Here is a 25,510-nt window from a genome sequence, read left to right as displayed (position 1 = left end):
CATCCTCTAGAACCTGCGGTTTGCAGCTCACGCACGTAGGATATGTACCTGCCACACGGATATACACACACTGGGCTGGGCGCAATTAATTTTCAATGTGCGCTTTATGCAGCTCCTTGCCGGGGTCCGGATTTTCCATTCGCCTCCGCTCCGGCGGGAAAATGCGGCTGCCAAGGTCCCCAGATGCGATGGCGAGTGCGGCGGGGCGTGCTAATTGCCACACAAAAAGCGGCAAAAGAAATGCAGCCAACGTTTCGAGCGTTTCGAGCCCTTCGAGCCCTCGAACAGCTCTTGATCGCATCGCTGGCTAATGTGATGTGTGCTTAATTTCCGTTCTTCAGCTAATTGGCCTCGTTTGCCTGCGTTTCGCTAATTACTTAATCATCAACCCCCGGATAGCCCTTATATTTTAGGAAAAATGAAAAATAGGGTAATCTATAGAAAAAGAATACAATGGAAGCGAGGAAGAAAATCCGAAAAGTGTAGGTCCATAGCTTAAAAAAATGTTTATATTAAAAGGTATACGTCCTCAAACTTTTTACAAAAATAAAACAGGTATATATTTTGTTGAACTTAAGAAGATTTTAAAATTTGACCTGTAACAATATCAAAAAAAAAAGGTTTATTGTAAACATTATATTCAAAGCATTATAGGTAAACACTATTCGAGTATACATATTATAAGCAAAAATAATATAGAATATATTTTCTTATCTTGGTTTCATTCAACTGCCATGCTTTGAAATATATGTTTAAGTCTTGATAGTGTTATTTATGGGGCATAGAGTCTAATTACTTTGATTATACTAATACGAAATTTGTTTTATAATAATTAGGTTATCAGTATATACAGAAATAAATCAGAATTAGTATCAGTATCAAACATTTATTAATAGGGATTTCGGGTTTTCAAAAAAAAAACGTATTTTAATTGCACTGCCTCTTCGGCCTTATCATCATTTGCGCACGTTTTAATGAATAGGTGTGCCCCTTCCACTGATACCAGTTGATGCCCTTTCCATGGGTGTTATCACCATATTTGCCAGCCAAATTGCTAAGGAAAGTAAAAGCATATTAAATAATAACTTAAGTATTTTAAGAATATTCCTAATAATTATTTACCTGTGATGACAGGCGGTGTACCACCAAGCACTACTGTAAGTTGTGGCACAATTGGCAGTGGCATGTTTGTCATTGTCGCGATCTTTGGTGGTAAACTTCTGGCCCAAATGGGTGGCCAAAGCATCGCCGGCATTTCCCGAAGTATTGCCCAAGGATTCCAGATTAAAACCGTCCTGCTCTGAACCGATTTTGAAGTTATCGTACATCTGATATCGACGTTCTCCCTCATTGTCTTCGAGTAGAACCAACAGTTCTTGGGCCTGCGATGAAGTTATGGCGTGCAGCTTATCAAGGCCCAAGAAGAATTCATTCTCTAGCTTTCCGAAACCGTTTTTATAGTCGTTCCAATCTCGAAAGAACTCCTCACTGCCGTCTGTACGACGTAGAAAAATGGTCCAACCACCACCTTGACTTAACTGATCGCAGGCCACCACAAACGGGTTTTTACTGTACTCGGGCACCACGATCACATTTATTTCACTGTGCTGGGTGAGCACTGAAGGTTCAGCACAACTTTTTCCGTACAACTTTGTCTCCACTCCAATTTTGGATAGATAACTATCCGCTTTCTCATTTAAACCTTCTAGTAACTCTCCTTGTCGCTCCTGCTCTACACTAAAATGATATATTATTATTATTTTAATAAGCAATATATTTATTAATGAGGAACACTAACCGCACTGCAATCATTTGCGATCGTATAGACGCGGCATTGCCGCAAATCGTTGATAATTCACACACTTTTTCAGCATTTATACAGGCTCATGTATTAATGATTAAAATTATAAATAAATTTGAGAGCTGCATGACTACTTTAGAGAGCAATTGATCGGCAACGACTGAGCTAAGATGCTTTTATACAAAGCGGCAACAATGAAATGCTGGGGCTTTCCTATCGCTAAAGCTCGGATTATATTTTTTGCAGTTCTTCCCCGAAGATTGTTTACGTTGAGTTTACTTTGAGATTCCAAATAATTTTATACACATTCTTTTTTTTGTTTTTCGAAAGCATTGTAAAAACTTCTTCATCAAGCTTACCGATATAATATAGTACCATGTTTACGGCTCAATAACGAAAACAACATCTCAACTGTATCTGATTGCAATGGAGGACAAGTAGGTTAGTGGATTGCATTCGTATCCATCAAATTCGTTTGGCTGTCAACGTTTCCGGTCTAGCAGGACAATCAGGACTGCCAGGACTACCAGGACAACCTGGACAGATGTCTGGGCTTCGAACTTGGTAACGAGCTCATCCGCAGCCCGGCCACCAAACCCAAACCCGACACCCGAAACCCAATCCCAGTCCCAAACCCACTGCTGTCTGTCAAATTGAGCGCAAAAGCCTTGGCATCAAGCTCAGGTGACATCAGTTCCGTCTCGTTACAGTTTGAAGTTTACCGTGTGTGACAGGCCTGGGGCTTGGTTTTGGGGGCGGTGGGTGGACCACCGCAAAAAAGTTCAACCGTAAAGTTTTCAGTGCGGAGACAAGGAAAAACAAAGAATTTTTGTTTTACCCAGAAGAAAAGAAAATCTAAATTACTGCAAAACATAGTCCTCAAGGATGACTCTATGTAATTCTCAATAAAAAGATTTCAGAGAGCCAAAGTCTAGGATGCCACAGAAATTACTAGTTTTAAAATCCCTTTTGAAAATGCTTAAAAGTATGCAGCAATATATTTTCAATCTGTAATTTTGAAGTACCTATATTAAAAGCTTACGTTCTTATTTCTTTGCATACTTTTAGACACCTTGATAAGTTATTTTGAAGCACTGGATCTTATTTTAGTATTATTTTTCATTTAGTAATCAATTTAATTATTTTAGTAATTATAGAAGTCATTGTAATATACTAAAAAAAACCCCAAATATATAAGTATTTCAAATGTGTCAAAAATATTATTAAAAATGGAGTCTGTTTTATTTTGTAAGCCCATGATTGATGATTTCTTAAATAGAGCTACGATTTTCGTTTGAAGCTAGAAAAAATTCCCCACTTAGCCCACGCCTCTGTTTTCCAACCATTTCGATGGGGTAAACAGGATTTGGGGGCATAAATCGAAATATTATCAAGATGCCAGCTGGTCGCGTCGCAACTAAATTGTTTGCAAATTTCTGCTCATCTCCCACCATTTCTCCATTTTTCGACCCAGCGGCGCCTGCTGGACAAGAAAAACAGAGACAGCGGCAGAAAATTGTGTAAACAAGTTTTACCCACCTATGGCTGAAAATTTACAACCCGGCCAACATTGGCCTAAGCATTTCAAGGGTTTTTATTTTAATTTTTTGTTGGGTTGTATTTCATTTTACTTCAACACTCAGCTCGTGTGTGTGTGCGCCTGGGGGCAAACTTTGGGCATAATAAATAACATAAAAATGAAGCGAATTCAACCTCAAAGTTCAATTCAAATAACCACTCAATAGATCTGCCGACTACTCCTGGGAACTTGCCATCGCAGCAGCCTTCTTCCTGTGCATACGAAATGGCCGCCGGCTGGCTGGAATAGACGATGAATTTAAATATGGCCAAATTGAGTATTGGGCACGTAATAAAAAAAGGACCAAGGCAGTCGGATGGCCGTTATGTATGGCATCGTAAATAAACCCTTTTTTTACTTAATCCAAATTCGTCCCCGGGGAACAATTTGTTACACAATTTAAAAAAAAAAGGGCAGGGATAAAGGACGAGAAGCAGCGAAAGGCGTTTAGATTTTAGTCCGAGTCCGAGTCCAAGTCGAGTTGTGTGTCCTTGCCAGGACGAGAGGACTCGGGTCAGTTGTGCATACATTGTCCCTATCCAAGCTGCAATATTTTCGCCATAAAATATTTATATTTCCTCGCTCTCCACTCTGCCAGTAATATGGTTTTAAATTTCCATTCCGAATACATATTTGATGTGCTTAGACACAGCGAATGTGCAGGGCAATAAAAGAATCCGACGAGAGATATGAAGATGGAGCGGAAAGGATTTGGAATTGCTTTACTTGCAGCTGGATTTTCTGTTTGGATCTGCAGTCGCTGATTTCAATGCAAAAATCACATTTAAGCTGAAATATGCATAATCCTTTTTGGCCATCTTGATTGGGAAGCAAATATTCTTAATCCTTTATATCCTTTAAATGAAATAAAAATATTTAATGCCGCATTTTCTGTTTTAGGGTTTTAAAAATCGTTTTTAAATGTCATTGTAGGTGTCTAAAATTATGCAACAACAAATTCATTCAGAAAGACTGCTGTTTTTATTCACTGCATACTTTTAGGGGTAATTTCAAACCTCTACTAATTTTGGTGGCGACTTCAATTCCAACTGGCAGATAGCGCAATTCGAATGCTCATATGCCTATCCACCCGAAAATCCCCCTCAACTGTAACAACAAAATGAGCTTTGAACCTAATCAACTGTTTCGGGGATCCTTAAATGCCTCTTTGGCCAGAAACTATAACAACTGGGCCAGAGACAAAGGCACATGGGGAAAAGCAAGAGCCAACTTTTCCGAAAATTAGCGGAAACGGAAGCCAATCAGCTGGCAGCGGAAACCGCATTGTGCCGCAGTCCTTCAATTTCGTGGCTTCGATTATGATGAGGCGATGGACTCCATGGAGTCCGCCGTACGAAGGACGATGAGTTCGCTTTGGCTTTGCGGTCAGAGCCGAAAATAATGGCCAAGAGCCAAATTACGTTTCCGCCATTTGGTGCCGGGCAGCTTTCGCTTGACCGGAAATTGTGAAAAATCAACTCGGTCGAAGGGCCACAACCCAGTGTATGAGTGGGTTGCCCCCCAAAACTGACTTCGCAGGGAAAATTACCGCTTAACGAGCAAGTTTCAATATAAAATAAACTTGAGGAAAATATTCGAGAGAGGCGAAAAGAAATAACCCAGCGAATTTGTTTCACTCCCAAATGAAGGACTCAAGGAGTTCAAATTAGAGATGGGCGCTTGCCGTGAAAATATCGCATTAATATTTATCGATTTTCTCTAGGCAATAATATGAAATTTAATTTTCTATGGGAAATGTTTAACCTTTTTTCGTAGGACTACAATTTTCTTAAAGCAAAGTGGTACACCTCTAGTCAATTTCCTTCTCATCCCCCAAAAAGAGTCTCTGGCATCTGGCAAATGTCTGCGAATTTTATAATGAAATTCCACAGCGTTTAATTATGCCCCGAGCAGTAAGTGCCATAAGCCCTCAGATCCGACAATGGAATTTGAACTCTATCCGAGCTCAGCTTTGCATGAAATGTATAAAATTATTACAACAAATGCCAGAAGACTCACTAAATCGAATTTGAAAAATCAACAACCATGTGGATGGCATTTTGGCCCTGAGGCATTTGCCATGCAATTCAATTATGTTAATGCTGTAATGAACATTTACGATTTTAATGACATTCCAGTAATGTGATTAAATTCATTAAGCTATGTAATTATTTGGAAAAAAAGTATTTTCAATATCATCGGTTTTCGCGAATTTTTGCTTGGCTTAAAAAATTAATTAAATGATGAAGAGAAAATGTACTATTAAGTCAAAGGGCCATAAATGTGTTTGATGTCGATAAAAAAATAACTGTCATAATAATCTTAAAAGATCTTACAACTAAGCTAGATTTTTAAAGGATTAATTTTTTAAATGGTGTTTTATAGAATAAGTCAAAATCTCAATAATGTGATTGCTATTTAATACATATTAGTAAAGGCAACACTTATTTAACAGCCTCAAAAATAAACTTGATTTTTAAAGGGTTAATATTAACCAATGTTTTTCTTTTCCGCATGATTAAGCCTTTAACATTTTTATGCCCATCATATAATATACCATTTAAATAACAGAGAGTTGTACAAAAACCCAAAAGTTTACCCCAGCTTAAATTCCAACGTTTAGGGCCGTCCTAAAAATCCCTTGTTAACATGTTAGTCCTGGCCTCCACTTGAGGTATCTGCATCTGCAGCCAGGTCCGATATCAACCATCCAGAATATATATACGAAGGTATATGTATAGTTTGTCCCCTTATCTTTTCCGCTACGTGGGCGCACGTATGCGCATTCGTTAGCCTCAACTAAGGCCCCGTGCAAATCCGTTGCAGACCATAAATTATACACGGAAAATGGTTGGGAAAAATGTGAAAAGCGGGTGCCTGCGGGTCGCAGGTCGCGATGAACGTGAGAGGTTTTTTGGCTAAATGTCGCCCATGAAAAGTGGCAACTGTTGCTGATGCATTCGATAATTAAATAAGGCAAAACAAGATGTCGACAATTTGGCTACGGAATTTGAATGAACATATATGTATATATATAGATTCAACACACAGGGGAAAGCTATTTAACTTTGCCGACCAACATCCGCTTTTCCAACTCGGGGATTTTCCGCGCACGCAAAATTCAAGGCAAGCAAAGTTGAGGCGTCGTGGTCGAGGCTCTGTGAAATTAAATAAGTTGGGGAAACCGCTAACGAGAAAGGTGTCTGGCACTAGGAATTAATGCGGCGGTTATGCCGGGCCCCTCGGCTCTTGGGAACCGGAATCCCGTGTCCTGGAACCAGGATCTAGGATCTCCAAGAAGGTGAGGGAGGTGGCAAATGTGGCGGTGGCAATGCGTAAAATTGCAGAGCACATGTGTTTGGAGCTTAATCTGTTTAGGCAACACGAGAAGCGCCTGCCGACAACTTGGTCTAAAACTTCAGGTAGCACTAACTTCTACTGGCACTCCGCAAGTCGGGTTGGAATAGGTGGAAAAGGGGGTTTCTAGGAAGCCCCAACGAGGTCACAGAATGATGCACTGGACCCATAGAAAAGAAGGGGATAGAAGGGAAGGGGAAGCTCTGGCAGCTGGATGCGACTTCCTCCAGAGTCGTTAAAAATGTTCAAGTTGCAGTCTTTTGTTGCTTCTGCTGCTGCTCCTGGCAGGGAATTTATTTTCGATGTCAATTTGTGCAATTTGTGGCGAAAATTTAATTGCTATTCTGGGCAATTGCATGGCCTGCTGCCTCGGGCATCAAATTTCAAACAAGTTTCTCGGTCGAGACATTCTTGGAAATAAACTTGATTTCCAACTGCAGCTCTCTAACTTGGCTGCCACACCTTAATTAATACACAATATTTTAAATTACTATTTCTATACGGAACCGAAAAAAAACATTTTTCTGGCCAACCGCAAACATTTGGAAATGTGCGAAATTGTTAAAACACTTTCATTTGCGGTTGGAATATTTCACAAAAAATTGAATTTATTTCTAAATTGGTTTTGTCATAAAATTGGAAAATTAATCCTCTAAAAAATTGATGGCAAACACAGTGAAATTTCATATAATAGATGCTTACTCCGAATCATTAGCAATGTGAAAGGGCTTAAATGGCATATTAAATACTTCAGGTGTTTGCTTAGCAATTTCCACACTTTCCCCCACAATGCGAAAAACCATAGAGTTTTCAATGGACCATGGAAAATATTTGTTTTCCATTAGCAGTTGACATCTTTTGATTTAATTACCTGCCCGACTTAAGTCTCCGGACTTGGCATCGAATTTATCATCATCATCGCAACGGAGGACAGAGGGAGTTCCGGATGAATTATGCGCAGGGAGACATTATAAGTTTGCTTGCAGCAGTTTTCATTTCGCATTCTTGCTTACCTTTGGCCAGGTGCAAAATTAATATTCGTTATCAGTTTGTAAGCTCTGTGCATGTGACAAATAATGCCAACTGATTTACGGTCTGCGTTCGCACACAAAACACCGTCAAAATGCCCAGCAGGCTTTGCTGCTGCCTGCCAACTGCAGGTGATTCTGAAAGGATGTGAAAGGACATTCACTGCCGAACACCGAACATTGAAATTACCTGCAAAGGACCAAAATTCAATTTATGTGAGCGGGCGAAATCCTCGAGCCGGGACAAAAGTAAGCGGGGCCAAATGGACAGGAAATATTTTCAGCAGAATGATTAGTTAATTAAAACGTCAGCTTTTCGGTTGCAATGAACTGTTTGCCTTTTGGGCTTGCCCAGGACATTTATTAATTTCGATCCAACATTTGGTCAGGACACCGAATTTAATTGCTTAATTGACGATGTAGAAGGTCTGGACGAAGCCGCAAGGACGAGCTTTCCGAGCTGTCGTATTCCCAATTCCGAATTTCGATTTACATAATAAGTCGCCAATCTAAATTAAAATCAACGAATGGCCACCATTTGCATTAATTAAGTGCCTGCCGCTGGCCAGAAGCCAGAAACCAGAAACGAGATACCTAAAACCAGAAGTATTGATTAGGATCGTTTCTTTTCTCTGGGTTCTTTTACTTCCTGTCATCATCATCATCATGTTCCCAAATATAACCGCTCTCTGCTGGAAGAGAGAGAGCATTGTCAGCGCCCCCTAAATGGTTCAGGTAATAAACATAAAAACTAATTTCCCCCCAAAAAAAAGCCAAGAATGTTAATCAAAAGATTGTCCTGCTAGATTGCGGCGTAACAACAACATCCAGGACGAGAACAAGGACGAGAATACTGCACCCCAAATGGGGTCCTGGAATATGTAGGATTTGGGGGGCAGGAGGAGCCACCAAAAATGTGGTTTCTGGGTGGCTGGTTGGTGGTGGTGGTGCCTCCAACTTCGGTTGCGGTTTCTATTTTGTGGTAATTTCCGTTTATGTTTTTAGAATTTTTTACTCACCGCTGAGCAAACACAACCGACTGCTGATGATGTTCGGCGGTGGTTTGCTGAGGGCCCACTGTACCTTTACGATTGTCTCCTGGTGAACACTGGTATTTGTTTTTATGGAATTAAAAATTCCTGCTGGCAAAGGAGTTTAATTAAGCGGCATTGCAGAAAAGAGAACACAACGTTTTCATTCCGTTTTTACAAAAGGATTTTTAAAGCACATTTGCAGTTACGGATTTGGCCAACCAATTATTTTGCTTCCATTGTTGAGTTTTGCTCTTCATTTTACAGATTTACAAATATTTTTTCTTTTTTACCTCTATCATTGTCTTGTTGAACTTTAACGAATTACTTAACTTGGATTTAATTTAAATGCATTTAAAAATGGTTAACATTTTTATTTATTAGACTAAGGATAGTCATGACAAAATCAAGCAAATTGCAGTTGCAATTCGGATTTTGTCATGACTACTATTAGTTTTTAACTTATATCTCAACTTGGATTGTAGTTTAATGCATTTAACAAAGGATAAATATTTTATTTATGGCAATATCCGAATAGCAACTTCATTTTGTTTGATTTTGCCACAAAGCAAGTACTTTTAAGTCGCTTAAATTTAGTTGTCTGCAGCTTACTATATTTGAAGAGCTTAAATTGAGTCCTGTATGGGGAAGCTCTTCATTTTTAATAGTTATTTTTTTATATTTTGGCATGAGTGGATTGCACAGTCAAACAATTGTTTTATTCCCCTGGCAAGCCATCGATTGGTGTTATTTAAAATGTAAATGGTAAAAGCATTGCTGTGATAAGCACCACATTTGGCACCTGCAAAACACACAAAAAATAACTCATATTAAAAGTATTATTCTTTCACGGCTGCTGTGCATATTGTGCATTAATAAAAAAATGAAAAATAAAAAATAAAAACAGGAAGAAACAGAACAGGAACAAAGCGGCAATGCTTTCAACTGTAATGATAAATGAACGCAAACTCCGAACATAAATCAAGGGTGGAAAGGGGGGGCACCTCTGATGCTGCTGATGGGATAAGCCCGACTTCAGCCGCGAACTAACTATATATATATTATACCCTCATGGCCCCCCTTTTGGATGATTTAAAAGCGAATGCCTCGGCTCCAAAATGTGTTGTGGGAAATATGCATAAAAAGGGAACACGGCTGAGTATCACGGGATAACACAGAGCAGAACCGGGACCGGCAAAAATACATATAGACCCGCTCACACATTGCTGTGTGTGCACGCGTACAATATTTTTAATTTTTCACATTTTTTAACAAATGAAAAAAGCAACGAACGCTAAAGGTGCAGACCAATCCCAGTTCCGACCCACGTGGCCCACAGAGAGACACCTACGGAGCGCGAAGACCGCCCGGAGGCAAGTGGCGCGGCCACAATGGCATCCATGTGGGTCACCAGCCCCTCCTTGTATACCTCCCCTCAGACAGACATGCCCCCATTAAACCCACTCCATAGCTCCACTCATCCCGATCCCAGCACATCCATATGCATTCGCATTCGTTGCCGTTTCGAGTTGAAACATTTTTTATAAAATTCACCCAGGGGTTCGAACTTTGAAGGGGTATATCGGATTTTGGGAGGACTAAAAAGTGTCCTAAGAGCTAGAAAAAAAAGCATAAACATTGGAAAAAGATTGCATGACATTTATATTTTTATGAGTGCTTATAAAGCTATGTTGCGCAATTACTAAACGAGTGATATATCTAAAAAAATAAGCTTTAAAGATAAAGGCATTTGAAGTTTTCAAGCGACATATGCCTCCTATTAACAGTGGTCAAAATTTTACATTTCTTAAGTTCTTCATATTAATGAATAATGAATACCCTTCTTATCAAGATTAATAATACACAAAAATTATTTTCTGCATTGTTAATAGAATACCATATTTCTAAACTACATTTTACTTCTAGTTTCTAAGCTAAATCATATGTTTTAGTAATTCTTATTGCATTATAAGGGCTAATTGTATTTTTTTTTTACTAGTTCTATTTTTTAAGTAAGTACCCTAAGATATTTCTTCTTTTTCCACAATCTACTACAATTTATGTTATACACTAACATTTATTCACATCAAAATGGATGGTATATGGGATGGTATAAACTAAATATTTTTATAGCTATCACTATAAATGCTTTGTTTATTATAAGTGCCAACTTTCTTTTACGCAACACAGGGAACATAAAGTGTTAAAACAAAGAAAAACACTAGGTAACTCCCATTCGAGCATCCATTTCACTGCACCATTTCACTTGTTTCGAAATTGCATTGTGAATAATGTAGTGTTAATTCTCGAGAGTGCCATGTTCCCTGTTTTATGGGTTTAATGCTTTTGTTTATTGGTCTGCTGTTGCGTCAAGTAAGGCTTCAGTTTTCAGTTTTGGCTTCGGCTGGACTTCGGGGCAGGGATATGTGCTCTGTGTTCAGTGTTCGGTGTTATGGCAGGACATGTGTGGGACCTTCTGTGAAAGGGATACCCGTCCGCTGCTGCTGACATGCGATAAGAAAGCGCGCATTGTTTGGCCCTTGGCTTTGAGCCCGGTAAGTTGGCCAGTTCTTCTTCTTCTCCCGCCACTGACACACGGTTAACAAATTAAATTTGCATTTGGCTGACCAACGCCCTATGACCTATGAATCGCCATAAATAATCTAGTCAGAGCAATATCATAAATATCCGAAACGGATATTCTAATGTCAACACCTCACGATACAGCTTTTCGGGGGAGTGCCACTTTATGGCAATATTTCTATTCCATTTCTGGCGGAATTGATGTCGCCAACAAACATTTTAATCGATTCTTTACCGCCTTTCAGCACGAACACTTTCCGTCTGCTGTGCATAAATTAAGCTCGTAATGGACAATCAATAATTATGATTGACAATACGGTCGCTGTCGCATATATTCATTAATTGATGGCCTGACACATTTCATTTCAGTGCTACAAGTCCGCAATTGGATTGCGTTTGTCTGATTTTGTTGGATCGCCGCCTGGCGCAAACATATCGATAAATAAATTCGCAATTCATTTTGTCCGACATGTAAAATAGCATGTGGCGGGAAATGGGCCATTTGAAAGTGCCCGAAAAAGATTTGTGGCCTAAATAATGTGAAAAATGCATAAGCCGCAGTGATTAAAAATTCCCAAAAAAATATCCTGCAAAAAGAGAAATAATCATAAGAGTTATAAAGCCGAAATATGGGAGTTAGAGGGATAAATAATGGAAAGATGATTATATAAAAATATAAAACACCCTTTAGTTGTCAAATTAAAATAAAAATTTAACCCTAAGACTAAAAATGATTAAGTAAAATATTTTGATAACCTTAGTTAGATATACTATACATTTTTTTATAAATAAATATTTGAAGGCCTTAAACAAAACATGGATTTTATCAACTGAACTGAATGTTTAAGAGCCGCATAACCAATTTCTGTTTCAATTTCGAGGGGCACTCTTCCATTTAATTTAAACTTGCTTTCCTGTATAGTTAACTGCTCAATAATAATGTTTTTGTGCGGCGGAATGTGCACATCCGAGAGGAGCAGCGACACACATGGCCACACACGACAGACCCGAATAAACAATTTTAATAATTTCGTTTTATGAAAATGGCGCTCGGGTTAAATGATTCGAGAAGAATGTGGGCAACGGGAAAAGTCGTAGCGTTTAATGTTTTGCACGGATGCGAACCTGTTCGCATGGATGGCATTGTTCCGGCCCACAAACCAACCCACCCCAAGCCCCCCCGTCTCAAATTTCAATCATTTCGGGACCTTTGACCCGTTTCGAAACCGGACCCAATCCAATCAGCAAAAGTCGCTGCTGCAAATCTCTTTCAAATGAGCCACTAATTGCAAACTGAAAGATAATACACAAAGACCTAGGGCCCCCAAAAAAACTCTATACTTACAAACTAATCAGAAGTGGGTTTTGCTGAAATGGGGGCAGGCGAAAAAAAAATTCCCTAGTTAAAGGAGCAATTATCGCCGAGATAGGAAGAGTGAGTTTTTGTTTTGCGGCAAGTTTTGGGTATAACTTTTGCTCTCTCTCTCCGTTTCTGTTTTTGAGGCACGTTTATCAGTCGGTAAGTTTTTCCCAGTACTCCTAACTCGCTCGCCCCTTTGTTAACTTTTCGCCTTACTAATGTCTATCAGAGATATAAGGCCAAACTTTTATTTTGTAAGCAATGTCGGGGCTATCTGACGGGGCTTTTAAAAAGTTACCAGCATATGTATGTGCTGGGGGTATGTGGATACTACCCCCTCAGATCCTACAAACACTTGTATTTACATAGTTCTAATCAGGATGGGTGATTTGCAGGCAGCTTCCAACTCAACTGGAGTGGATTATGGCACATGTCTGGCCACAAACTTTTGGACAACTTGTTGTGGTTAATCAAAACGCGTGCTAGATTAGCCAACTTTTACAGCCCTCCGTGGGAGAGTGTGAAAACCCTATTGATAAATAAGAAAAATAACACTTAATGGCATCATAAGATGCCACACTTTTCACAAATTACTCTGGGATTTTAATGGCATGAGAGAATATTTGCTAAATCTGTTTTCTGTTTTCTATTTATTTATTTATTTGTTTGTTTGCTCTACAGTTTGGATTATTGAATTATATATTTTACCCTGCATTGGCACTATAAAACTATTCGAATCCCATCAAACGAAAGCAATTAACGAACTTTATTCAAACTGTTTGGTCGAATGAGAAAAGCTGGTATTTCGCCATCATTAGCTGGGCCGGGATTAAAATATATGTGTACATTTCGCACTTTTATATTCCATCTCTTAATCAATTTAATTATAGGGAACCTTTTTAATGAAATCCAACGAAATCAGTTGCTGTAAATTAAATTTCTCCCACACACAGCAAGGCAATATCCAAAAAAAAAAAAGTTAAATTTAATTTGATTTATTTGCTGTGCTCGCTTTGAAGTTGTCGTTGAAGTGAAGCGAAGGGAGGACGACTGTGATTCAGATGGGGTGTTGAGGAGCCGGGCAGGATACACAGCTAGATTGTGTATGATGAGATTATTTGAATTACCTTTGCAATCAAATTGACACCACATAGACGTCCTGGACAGACGGGGACAGACAGTTGGACAGGAAAGTGAAAGTGCATCCCAGTTGGGCAGCGGAAGCTGCAGACAGCCCCCACATTCAGACCAAGTGTCAGTCGGAATACTCTACATTATTCATAGCAGCACGTCCAAATGAAATCTACACTAATGTCCAAAACATTTTCCACCCGAAACCCCCGCTCAGAGTAGGCTGATAATTGAATGTAACTGAAATTCCAGCCATTCCACATTAACTGCCATCAACGTGAGCACTAAGCACATCCCGGAATTAGTTAGTATCTACATAATAACAATGTCGGATTCGAAAGTGGAGTACTACTGGGACGATTTGGGTGTGCAGCAGTTGGACGGCTTTGCATCCGAAATATCCGAGATGTCGAGCAAGGGGGACATCTTCCACACCGCCAGCGAGGAATTTCCAGGTCTCCAACAGCATCGGGAACAGGTAGAGCAGATCCAACGACGTGGCAGCCAGATTCTTAGCCAGGCCCAAAAGAACTCGAAGGTTTTGGTGGAGAATATGTTCAAGAACCTCAAAATAGGATGTGAGAGGCCCATGTTTCCTCCGCAAATTACGGCTCCCAAGGTAGGGCTTAAGATATTACTACTATGATAATCAGTAGATCAATCATTTTCAGTTAACAGTCTTAAAACATAATGTTACTAATTAGAATTTAATTTCGAAACAGGTATAAAAAACGTAATTTGGTAAATTTAGGAGGTCAAAAACTATTTATGCATAGTCATTTAAGGTGTCTAAAAGTACACAATGAATAATGGACAGTCGTCTTTCATATCATAACATATATTGTTGCATACTTTTAGGTACATATATAAAGTGTGATTTTGTGGCACTTCGAATGTTAGAATACAATAGAGTATTCTAAAAGTTAATTTAATGATTATTAAAAAGGATCAGAACTAGCTTGATGGTTTTCCTTAACCCTTAGGCCTACTGCTTCAAGGACATCTACTCCAGTCGCAAGGATCGGCTTATCCGCGAGTGCCAGGAGCAGGAGCGCAAGCTGCGTGAGTTCCACAGTCGACCTATGCCAGATTTTCGTCATGCTCACGAACGGCAGGCCAGCAAGGTCGTAGTGCATCGCATCACCTGCCCCATGACGCCCAATGTGCTGAAGAATTCGCGCGAAATGGAGGAAAAGCGTCGTTTAAAGGTGAAACAGCTGCAAAAGGAGCGGGAAGAGGAGTCGAAACTCTACAGAAAGCAGTTCCTAAGGGCCAAACCCATTCCTCAGAGCAGCCGACAGCCCTTGAAGCCCTCAAATCGTCCGTCCGGAGTTTCTCAGGTGAAAGTGAAAGTCGAGCCCTTCAACCTGTCCGCCGAGTCGCGTGTCCAGCAGCGTCGCCTCTTCAATGTCCAGAATACCAAGGCGCAGGAGTCGAAGCGTCGGGAAATGGAGGAGCAGCGCCAGCGGGCGGAACGAGAAGCTTACCAAAAGCAACGCCAACTAACCATGTTCCGGGCTCGACCCAATCCATTCAGCGCCCGTTGACCCGGGGGATTCACCGTTCTGTTTTATTCCGTTTTTGGATTTCATTTCCTACGGAGTTTTTGTTGCAAATTTGTTTTGTTGTTCGAAGAAATTAAATTACTATAATCACCAGCAGGCAACCGCAGACACAAACTAACAATGGGGGGTAAAGTAATAGCATTGTAACCAATATGAAAATAAATTACTAAAAGAAATACTAATGTTTTGAAATCACTTAAAAAGGTGAACAAAAGTATACACAATATATTTGAAAACTGGGATTATGGTGAACATATTCCACTGCATACTTTTGCACACCTTTACAGAGAGAAATATTCAAGTACATTGTTCTTGAATTGAGAACATTCGTTCTTAAAAACCGTGTAAGTATATTTTGGTATCAATGTTCTCAATATAAGAACAAAATGGTGAGAAGAGAAAAGTTAATTTGAGTTTATATAACAACTATCTAATAAGTATACACTACTGACTGAACTAATAGTTTAGTTGTTGAGATATAGAATGAAAGTACCGCCTATTCACCTTGATTCAAGAACAATGAAAACAATTTCAGCTTCAAAAATGTCGTTCAATTTTAAAGAACCTTTTTTAACTCAGGTAAGCATGTCAGAACTCTCCCTGTGTTTTATTAGAAAGAGCATACTTTTTAATTGAATTAAACACCATTTCCTACTCCAATGACCTCTGCTGTGGCTGTGCATGTGTGCTTCCGCACATTCAATTTGTTCATTTAAAATGGCTTAGGTCGGTGGCTCCATCAATCAAGTGGTCCTGCCCCCGACCCACCTATGCTACCATATACATATATCCCATATTCCCCGACCGATCCGATCCAATCCTGTCCGCAGGGCCACGCCCACGTGTTCCACTACAAACAATTTGTTGTAAGTGTATCAATTGATGCGCCGGCATGTGTGTGTGTGTGTGTTGGCTTTGCAAGTGTGTGAGTCACATAATCAAAAGCACAAATACTAAAACAAGCACTCAAACTGTCAAAGCGATGATTGATAGTGTTGACATTCGCTTTTTGGCTCCAGCCATCAGCCATAGGATCTGACTTTTTGTGCATTGAGCTCCTGTTAATGGGACGTTTTGGCGGCGGCCTCGTCCTTTCAAAAGATTCCAATATCCCATCTCACCGCCACCGCCGCCCTGTAAAACCCCCCCGGAAAACGCCTCGCACCCCCACCAGATCATCCCCGTGTGTGTTTGGCTGAATGATGAATTGCATTGCATGTGTTTATCGAGGTACACTGAAACAGGTATTTATTGCAAATTTGCCGAGCAGGTTTAAAGGTGAGCATCCATCACCTGATCTCGGTTCTGAATGGAAATTGAATGCAATTAAATTGTAACAAGCTGATGGATTTGACTTGAGAATGTAAACTTAATGGTGGCTTACTTTGACATGAATTCGTACGAACTTAACTTCTAGATTTCTTTTGACCACACTCTGGAACTAGACTAAGATCTTAAAAATATGTTATTATGAGAGTTTAAAGTGATCAATATTTGAAATATAACAACTGTAATTAATTTATTAATTTATTTATGTTTCTAGATTTCGTGTATATTTAAATCAATGAGGATTTTCCGCCCTATTTTGTACAGCCCTATTAACAGCTGTAAGTGTTCATAAGGCGGCTGTTAGATAGAACTGTAAACAACATAGAGCATTAACAGTCTGCAAACAGAAGGACATGGGGTAAACTGTGCTAACGGTTAACAGTGCCAGCGGGGTGGTTGCTAACATTCCACTGTAGTCAGAAGGACATGCTTATGTTACCAAATGTTAACATACTACTTTGAATTAACGGTCAACAAAATGTTAAGCTTCTGCTTACAAAAATAAAACATTGTGGAAAAGAAGTCTGCAAAAAGGCTAAAATATCTATTCTGTTTAATATTTTCACTCAATCAATGCACTTTTGTTTCAATATTTTTTTAGCTAAATTATAAAAACGTAACAAGATATTACCGACAATAGTTGAAAAACTTTCGCCATAAAAAAGCGACAGAGAAAATATTTTTCCATTTACAAGCCAGAAAGTGTTGGACATGAATACAGATCATGTTTAACCATGATTTACGGATATTGATATTTTATAAAAACTACATGGAGTGGAAATAAAATGGTGTAAAAGGGAACCTTTATGGAGAGGTTTTTCTTTTAAAAATCATTTTAAGGGATATATTTGCCTGAGCATAAAAAGCATATCATATTTTACGGTAATTTGTAAAAGAAAACAAATTCAATGGAATTAAAAAAATATAAAATTCTCAATCGACTTTGGGGATCTTAAAGCTCCAAAAATTCCTAAGGTGAATAATAAAGTTTTTATGAAGTATTTTATAGGTTACCCGGTATGAACTTTTCGAAATCTTAAGGATTTCGCTTTAATGAAGGCATCTCCTGTAAGCCTTTCTCATTGGGGATTAGTCACTAGAAATCCCTATAAGCCATCTTGGGATGTATGCTCCCAGTATCAGGTGACAAGTATCGAAGTTCATAATCGTGCGCTGGAGAAAGTGCGTGTCTTGCATTCCGGATGCGGATGCAAAAATCCGCGAAGTGCTGCGAATTTATACGAGCGAGCAAACAGAGCAATTGCGTATTCAAGGCGGAACAATGTGCCGAATTTGATGGGTGCGGGCGGGTAGTATATCTTTCTTGTGTTATTTTTTGTGGCTTTTATGGCAAGGAGCTGGCGGTTAAATGAGACGCCAGTGGGAGGACGAAGGATCCCCGGATGCTCCTTGGCTGGTTGTGGGGCGCGGAATTTAATAACGCGCTGATGCATGCAAAATAACGCATAAAAAAGTAAAAATGCACACGCAAAAAAGGAAAACAAAGCACATATACACATATATACGTACTATGTACACCCGCAAAACTGAAGCTTGGAAAACTGAAAGTGGAAAGAGGTAGTTGAGCTGCAGCCGCCTCGGTAAAAACAATTTTCGCAGTCAATTTTCTTTTATGAGCAGAAAATATTTCACAGTGAAAATATTATATGAATATTGGCAGCCGTCAGCCGTCGGCGGTTTCGGGCTGCGACTCAAAAAAGCCTCTGTCTTTTGGGCTGAAAGTGGGCGTGCCACGGACAATGGAGGCGTGGCATGGTGTGATATCAACAAAAACTTACAACAAAAAAAAATGGGCCGACATTTTTAAGCGCTTCGCAATACACTTTAATTGCAATGGAAAGCCTTGGCCACGAAATACCCCTTTTCATTTTGGTTTTAAGTGTTTGATAAAAAGTTTCATTTGTGAAATATATCTTTTATGAAAAATATTAAATAAAAATGTTGGCAAAAAATAGGTACAGCAGAAAGTGTGGCGGATTAAAAAGGTATTCAATTGTGAATTCCCCATGTGATTCATAAAATTCTTCCTATAAAATATCCTTTTAATATTTTTTTTGCTTGGAAAATATATTCAAAAATTTTGAATTTTATTCAAACGTTTTTTATAGAACCTGGTTTTTTAAAATACGTAAATCTTTAAAAGCTTCCCAACATGTTTTGATAGTCTACTTAAATATAAATATTTGTACTTTATACCTGGTAATTTTAAAATTGATACTTATTTTACAAATATTTTCTTAAGTATTCCCCATTTCTCTTGATAAAACTCACGAAATACATGTTTGCGGCAGAGAAAGAAAGAAATCAGAGCACAACAAAGGAGGAGCAAAATTTAAAGCGGACCAATAAAAATAAAAAGCAAGTATAAAATCCGAGCGAACGCCCAGTCTTCAATGAGGCTCATAAAACGAAACAAAAGCGGTGCGAGTACGGGTATTCCAGTATTCAGAGTGCCAGACGCACACCAATTGCTGCAGAAAGTCAAAGTCATTAAAAAGTAATGTCATCGTCAACGTTTCTCAGCCCGAGACACCGTTTCCAGACCCCAAAAAACACCCCGAACTCTCCAGGCCCCACATTTTCCCACAGTAGTTCCTTCAACTCCTTCGGCCCCCATGCGCTTCATTAATGATGGATGACGACTAGACCCCAGATCCCAGAATCCCAGACCCCATATCATCTCATCCCTCCCAAAAAAAAATGTTAGGGGGGTTTTCTTCTACTGCTCACCGAAAATGATTTGATGAAAACATTTGAAATTTTTATCGGGTGCAAATTTATGCAGAACTGTTGATGTCATCGCCGTTGCGTTGGCCGCAGAAAAATGATGACGATGCCGTTGTGACGTTGAAATATGAAGGCACATTACCTTCTTGCTCATTGCTGATTTACCACCCAGCATTATTCTGCCTTCTCAGCCACTTTCCCCAGCGAAAGCACTTCCGGTTTTTAACTGTGTACATGGCGGGCGACGATAAGAAGTTTTTTGTCGTTGTTCTTTTTATGGGACTTAATTTTGATTAACACTGGGCCTGCACTTAAAATTTGTAACAAATGACTTTGAAATTGATTGGAAGCTGGCATTTTTTATGGTACATACATCATAAAGCTTTCTACAGTTGAATAAGCTGAAAGACTTTTTTGTTATGGGTGGAAATCCGCTTTCGAAAAAGGCTATTTACAATTCAATAACCATTTATACCTGTAAAATACTTTAAATTATTTTTTCTAGGAAAAGAATACTTTTACTAATAATCGTCAATGTGCTATAAAAAGTCTCACCTTCACCAGGCATTATTATGTGTTTCTTTGGAAATGGTATGCTACATAACTCAAGGAACTTTTTGTTTTCAAATTTTATATTTATTAAAGTTTTTCCACAGAAACATCGATGGTGGGCAAAAGACTTTTTTGCTTCGTTTGCGACTCCAGTTTTATTATGCTCCATACACCTTGGTGAACTTTTTATTGTGGCGCATCTATTGCATAAACTTTAAGCAAATTGCAAATGAAAGTTTCTGGGATTTTACATGGCACTTTATGGGTTTGAAATGTAAGTGCGTATGGGGGGGGGGACTGAATGTTTTGGGGGAGAGTCGGGTATATTGTATATGGCATATATATATGGCTATATGGTCATGTGGCAGTAATAGGAAAGTTTTACTTTTTTATGCGTCTGCAGGACCCATGGGGCGAAGTGCTATAGCTGCTGCTGTCGGTGGCGTCAAGTTTTATTGCCCCACGGCTGTTTCTGGTTCTGGGATGCGATTGTGGTGGTTCCTGCTCTGGATCTGGGTGGTTTCGGGTGGTTCCGGGTGGATCCCCGGTTAGTTCTGGATGGCACGTGCACTCCCACAGGTGACGATGGCCTCGTTTATGAACAAACAGCAAAATGTTGTCAACATTTCAAATTTATTTGTTCAATATACAAACACACAAAGAGACGCCGACATGTGTATATGGGGGAGTCCTACATATGTCCGTGTGTTGTCTTTTTCCCAGTGTGTCTGAGTGTGTGTGTGAGCGTGGGAGTGTGTGCGTGTTATTAAATTAAACACAGAGCTACCATCAGTGGGCCAAAAGCATTCATTAGCCACGTTTACTGCACCCGTGGCGACCTCCATTCCGGCTGATGAGTTTTTTCCTTTTTTCGCTTTTTTTGTGTCTTCCATCCGGCAAGTAAAACTTTCTGTGTTTGCTTTTCTATATACCCCGGGTTAACGGGGAGGTAATCGTTTTTGGGGCATTATAAAATGCATATGTATTACATATTTTTTTTGGAAAATGATGAGCCTTGAAAACAGAAATCAATTAAATCAAAAACACAAAATCTAAACATTTTTAAAAATGATAAAATTATTTTTAACTATTCTAAGGCCCAAGTACACTTAAATACACTCACTTTCATAAATTGTATACCTTAAGATAAACAATAAATAAAAATGTTTGAAAAAACCTAGACTTTTTTTTGGATTAAAGAACATTTTGATTATTTAAAAAAAAAAACGAAAATATTTCAAAAATTTGCAAAGCTTGTAGCTCATATAATAAAAAAAGTTATAAAAGAAATAAAAATTGTGCCAACCAATCTTAGAATAACCCAAAATGAAATCTAAAATAGTTACTCTACTTACAATACAACATATTTGTTAATACTTGTTAAATAATTGTTCCTAGTTTTTTTTATTCCCAACCTAATTTTGAGGTGAGGAACCTAAATAAAAATCTGTGCCCAAGTTAAAATCTAATATAATAACTTTTCTATTAAAATATATCTTCTTTGGTTCCAAGATAGTTTTTTCCTAACCTTCTTTTGTGGTATTGAGTATTCGAACCTATACAAAAATCTATTCCTAAATTAAAATTTTGAATAATTACTTTTCTATTACAATACATTATATTTGTTTACGCTCATAAATAAATTATGGTTCCAAGGTTTCTTTCCTACCCTTGTTTTGTGGTATTAAGTATTCAAACCTAAATAATAGTCTATGCCTAAATTAAAATGTAAAATAAATACTTTTCTATTACAATACAATATATTTGTTAACACTATATATATATATATATATATACTATACTATAACAATCCAATACTTTTTTCCTAAGCCTATTTTGCGGTATTGAGTATTCGAACCCCCCGAGGCATTTTCAAGTTTGAGAATTTTTTTCATTACTTTGTCTATTTGCTTAGCATTGTTGTGGCAGTTCTCCGGCTCCTGTTTTTGTTGGCTGGTGTGGTGTGGTGTTGTGTTGTGTTATTATTGCTGTTGTGGCTGCTGCTGGTGTCGCTGGCGCTTCGTGACTTTGTGAATGTTAGATTTTAATATTTCGCCCTTACTTGGCTCTTAGTTGGCCCTCCAGAGCGTCACGATGACGACTACGTGAGCCTGTTTGCACACACCGAAATGATTATTGCACACCATTTTGGCAAATGGCGCCGGGTTCGTCCTGCCATCCAACCATCCGTCCATCCGCTCTCCACCGGAAACCCATTGGCATTTAAATGTAAACATATAATATAGAGAAAACCCAGGGCCCCGGCTGCCGCTGCACTTAAATGCGATTCTGGGCCAGCCCGGCGCATTAATTCTAATTAACTTTCTGCGGTCGTCTAACCCAAAACTCGCTTTATGAGTACTTTTTTGGGATCCGCAGAAGCAGAAGAGCCTCGCCTCGGGTCCGAATTGCGTAGCAAATGAAGTGCAGGCAATAAAAAGCGACAAAGGCAAATGGCAAATGGCAAACCGTGGTCCTGGGCCTCCTTACAGCGTTGAGCCATGAAAATGGAAATGAAAATTTATACGCTCTGCGGCGGGGGAAGTGGGAGGTGGGACGAAGAGCCCAGGACGCAGGACGAAGGGATGGAACTCCCAGCTCACCGTGATTAAAACACCTGTGCCGACAGCTGCCCGGAAAACTCACACGCATACAGCTGTCTTCAAGAAATTAGTACATACTACTTACAGGTTTTCAAAGAACCTGGAAAGATTCAACGAAAAATACCACCGTCTTATAAATATCATAAAAATATATTACTTTATTTTTAAAGAAATTTTGGTTAGGATCTTTTATACTCAATACATTTTTGGTTTCTTTTTTAAAACTAATAATATGATTTAATAAATTTTAGAATTTTTAAGGATCTTATATACTTAATATATTATTTTTATTTTTTCATCGAATAATTTTTTAAATTCCTAAACTTTTTCCCTCTGCTGTTCCAGTGGGACATTAGTAACTAGGAGTTGGCCCGAATAACTCCCTTGATTGTCTCTGGCAGCTGGCTAGGCGATCATAGCTTTTCATTTCGCCAGGCTAATGAAACGTCATGTTATTTATGGCCGGGATGCGCTCTAATGCAAAAGCATTTCTCCTCATTTAGGCCTTGGCCAGATGACCGCCAAGGGAGAAATTGAGTACCAAATGGTGTCAGGAGTTCCTCGTTTGGGGTCTCCCATTTATTGCAACTAAAATTTGTTATAGGGGATATGGATATAACCTTTTTTTTAAAATAATTAATTATAGATTGTCATACACATATTATCTAGCTTTTATTTTCAATTCCCTTAAGACCCTTCCCCTATCAAAAAAAATCACTTTTCCTTTGGTCAACAGATAAGCGACAATTCAAGCGTCACCAATGAACTATAAATTTCTTTAGCACATAATTCATTCAACTATCCCAGAAACTAAACAAGCAAAAAACTGAACTCGAGTCGGGCCATTTGACACGCTGTTCAATTTGTCTTAAAAATCAGTGCAAGACCCCAAAAATTCCCCCTATACTTATACTTATAGTATAGAAAGCCAACCCAACAAGCGATCCAGACATATTGCTCACTTGTCACTCCAGTGAATGCGCTTCAGTTTGAACAGGGGCTTGGGGTTTGGGTTTTTCCTTGGCTTAGGGGCTTGGAAATCCAGGAAGGTAGGGGATTCCCTAAGTTCCGGGTCCAGTCCAGGACCTTACGCAACCCAAACGTGTTCGGCATTGATAAATTTGGAGGGCGTGATGGCGATGGCGAGGGGATACCAAATGACTTCCAGCGGTCACGCCATTAAGAATGCTAATGTGTCTATTCAATGCGAATTTTATGCAAATGGCAAGGTTAAAAGCAAAATAAGAGCCGCGCGCTCTGGTAATGCGATAAAAAATTTGACACATCATCACTTTTCAATAAAATCAACAAATTTTATTTAAGTCACCCCCAGAGGATGCGCCTCGCTGGTCCCCCCCAAAACTTTTTGCTCCCTCGTCCTTTTCTTTGCTTTTCTGTGAGTTCTGTTCGGTTCTCCTCCTCGTTTTTTTTGCACAAAAGCAAGGACCAGGAAGGATGTGGATTGGGGTGGACCGGTTGCGAAAATGGCTTGGGCACTGGAAGCTTATCCATTTTGGCCATACGGTTTTTGCCATGGTTCCCTTACCCTCTTTTGTTGGCCGCCTTTTCTTTTGGCTTTTCGCCTTTGTCCATTGTCTGGGCCACGGAAATAGCCCATGGCCATCGGTACGAGAGGGGGGAGGGGGGGGCTTTCAGGACCAGGCTAAGGATTTCAGCTGGAATTCGAAAATACTTTGCATTTGGAAAATTTGAAATCCGGTTATGCTGCTAATTTCTCTCCATTCCAATTCCTCTTGCGGATCTCCGGCTTACTGGGGGCATTTCGGCAGCAATTCAGCCCGGGTTACAACATTGAACTGCAAGTTCTCAAAATGCTAACCCAAATGTCAATCACGTGATTGATGGCACTGACAATTGAGCCGTCAGCCAAACGGATTGGATTCAGCTGGTTTACGTACTGGTATACTGTACTATGCAGTTGGTTGGTGGTAGGTCGGTTTTCCACCCACTTTTCCATTTTTTTTAAACATTTTCCCAAGCCAAATGCGTTTCCCGCTGTCAACTCGAGCCGCAGTTGGACAAATGTGGCAGTTCAATTACGCGATTAAGTGCACAGAAGAAAACCTATACTATTAATCCCATCAATTTGGATTCCTCTGACATGCAGTACTGCTATTTTCGATTTTTTATATATATATATGTCCTTTTTAAACGGTTTCTTAGCCAGTAAAAATCTGCAATGTCTTCTGCCACCTTTAGAAATAGATTAATATATATTTGTGTATATTTTACTTTTCAAAGGACCTAGATTTTTGTTGTCTGCCGTTACCATTTCAGCATTTTATCTATAGGAACGATATTAATTTTATGAGCAGTCAAGGGGCCTTATCCTAACAGCTGTGTAAATACTATTAACGCCTTCTTCATGAGCGGGTGCCAAAAACATTTACGTTTATGTTCATTGCTAAACTGCCTTGGTTTTAATTGCCCACGTTGCCCTTGTCCTTGCAGCCCCTTCACTTAAATTTCTTTCACCTTTCGTGTAAACATCGCGTGCAATTATTTTCCTCTTTTCCGCTACCCCAAAAAAAAATCCCATTCAATTGAACAAAACGAAACGCTTATCAAAAACATTAAGTCATCAGCCAAAGTCGCGAAAGCAAACAATTAAGATTGGTGAACCGATTCAAAAAGGTTTTTGAGTTTGGTTTTTCAGAGTTTATTTGCAAATGATTTTTAGGATAAAGAACAAGAAGTAAATTATTATAACAACGTTTTCTTAGAATATCTCAGATAGATTTAAACATAATTACCTTTTTTTCCTATAGGCAAAATGACTTTTCCCTCTTAACTTGCATCACGCTTCAGCTGGGATATCTGCC

General features: G+C 39.1%; 3 protein-coding genes across 3 annotated transcripts in view; 1 reads left to right on the top strand and 2 right to left on the bottom strand.

Moving 5' to 3' along the window:
• LOC108021082 (serine protease 1-like) overlaps positions 1 to 25,510 on the bottom strand; it is a 100,004-nt gene that overhangs the window by 47,641 nt on the left and 26,853 nt on the right. The window lies entirely within an intron of this gene.
• On the bottom strand, positions 871 to 1,969 carry LOC108009013 (ryncolin-2-like). Its single transcript, XM_017072988.4, has 3 exons — positions 1,799 to 1,969; positions 1,123 to 1,737; positions 871 to 1,054 (listed from the first exon to the last, which is right to left on the bottom strand). The coding sequence occupies exons 1-3, from the start codon at positions 1,810 to 1,812 to the stop codon at positions 928 to 930; spliced, it is 756 nt and encodes a 251-aa protein (XP_016928477.3). The 5' UTR covers positions 1,813 to 1,969; the 3' UTR covers positions 871 to 927.
• On the top strand, positions 14,076 to 15,597 carry LOC108011058 (uncharacterized). The gene is made up of 2 exons (XM_017076124.4): positions 14,076 to 14,489; positions 14,854 to 15,597. The coding sequence occupies exons 1-2, from the start codon at positions 14,196 to 14,198 to the stop codon at positions 15,415 to 15,417; spliced, it is 858 nt and encodes a 285-aa protein (XP_016931613.3). The 5' UTR covers positions 14,076 to 14,195; the 3' UTR covers positions 15,418 to 15,597.

Source organism: Drosophila suzukii, chromosome 2L (genome assembly GCF_043229965.1).
Source record: "Drosophila suzukii chromosome 2L, CBGP_Dsuzu_IsoJpt1.0, whole genome shotgun sequence".
Taxonomy (NCBI): Eukaryota; Metazoa; Arthropoda; class Insecta; order Diptera; family Drosophilidae; genus Drosophila; species Drosophila suzukii.
This window is presented reverse-complemented; position numbering and strand designations above follow the sequence as displayed.

What these genes read in the sequence shown, in the direction of transcription:
- LOC108009013 (XM_017072988.4), bottom strand. An exon ending in TACACCGCCTGTCATCACAG is followed by an intron (nt 1,055 to 1,122) that starts GTAAATAATTAT and finishes TACTTTCCTTAG; the next exon opens with CAATTTGGCTGGCAAATATG.
- LOC108011058 (XM_017076124.4), top strand. Translation starts at nt 14,196, where the DNA reads ATGTCGGATTCGAAAGTGGAGTACTACTGGGACGATTTGGGTGTGCAG. An exon ending in CGCAAATTACGGCTCCCAAG is followed by an intron (nt 14,490 to 14,853) that starts GTAGGGCTTAAG and finishes CTTAACCCTTAG; the next exon opens with GCCTACTGCTTCAAGGACAT.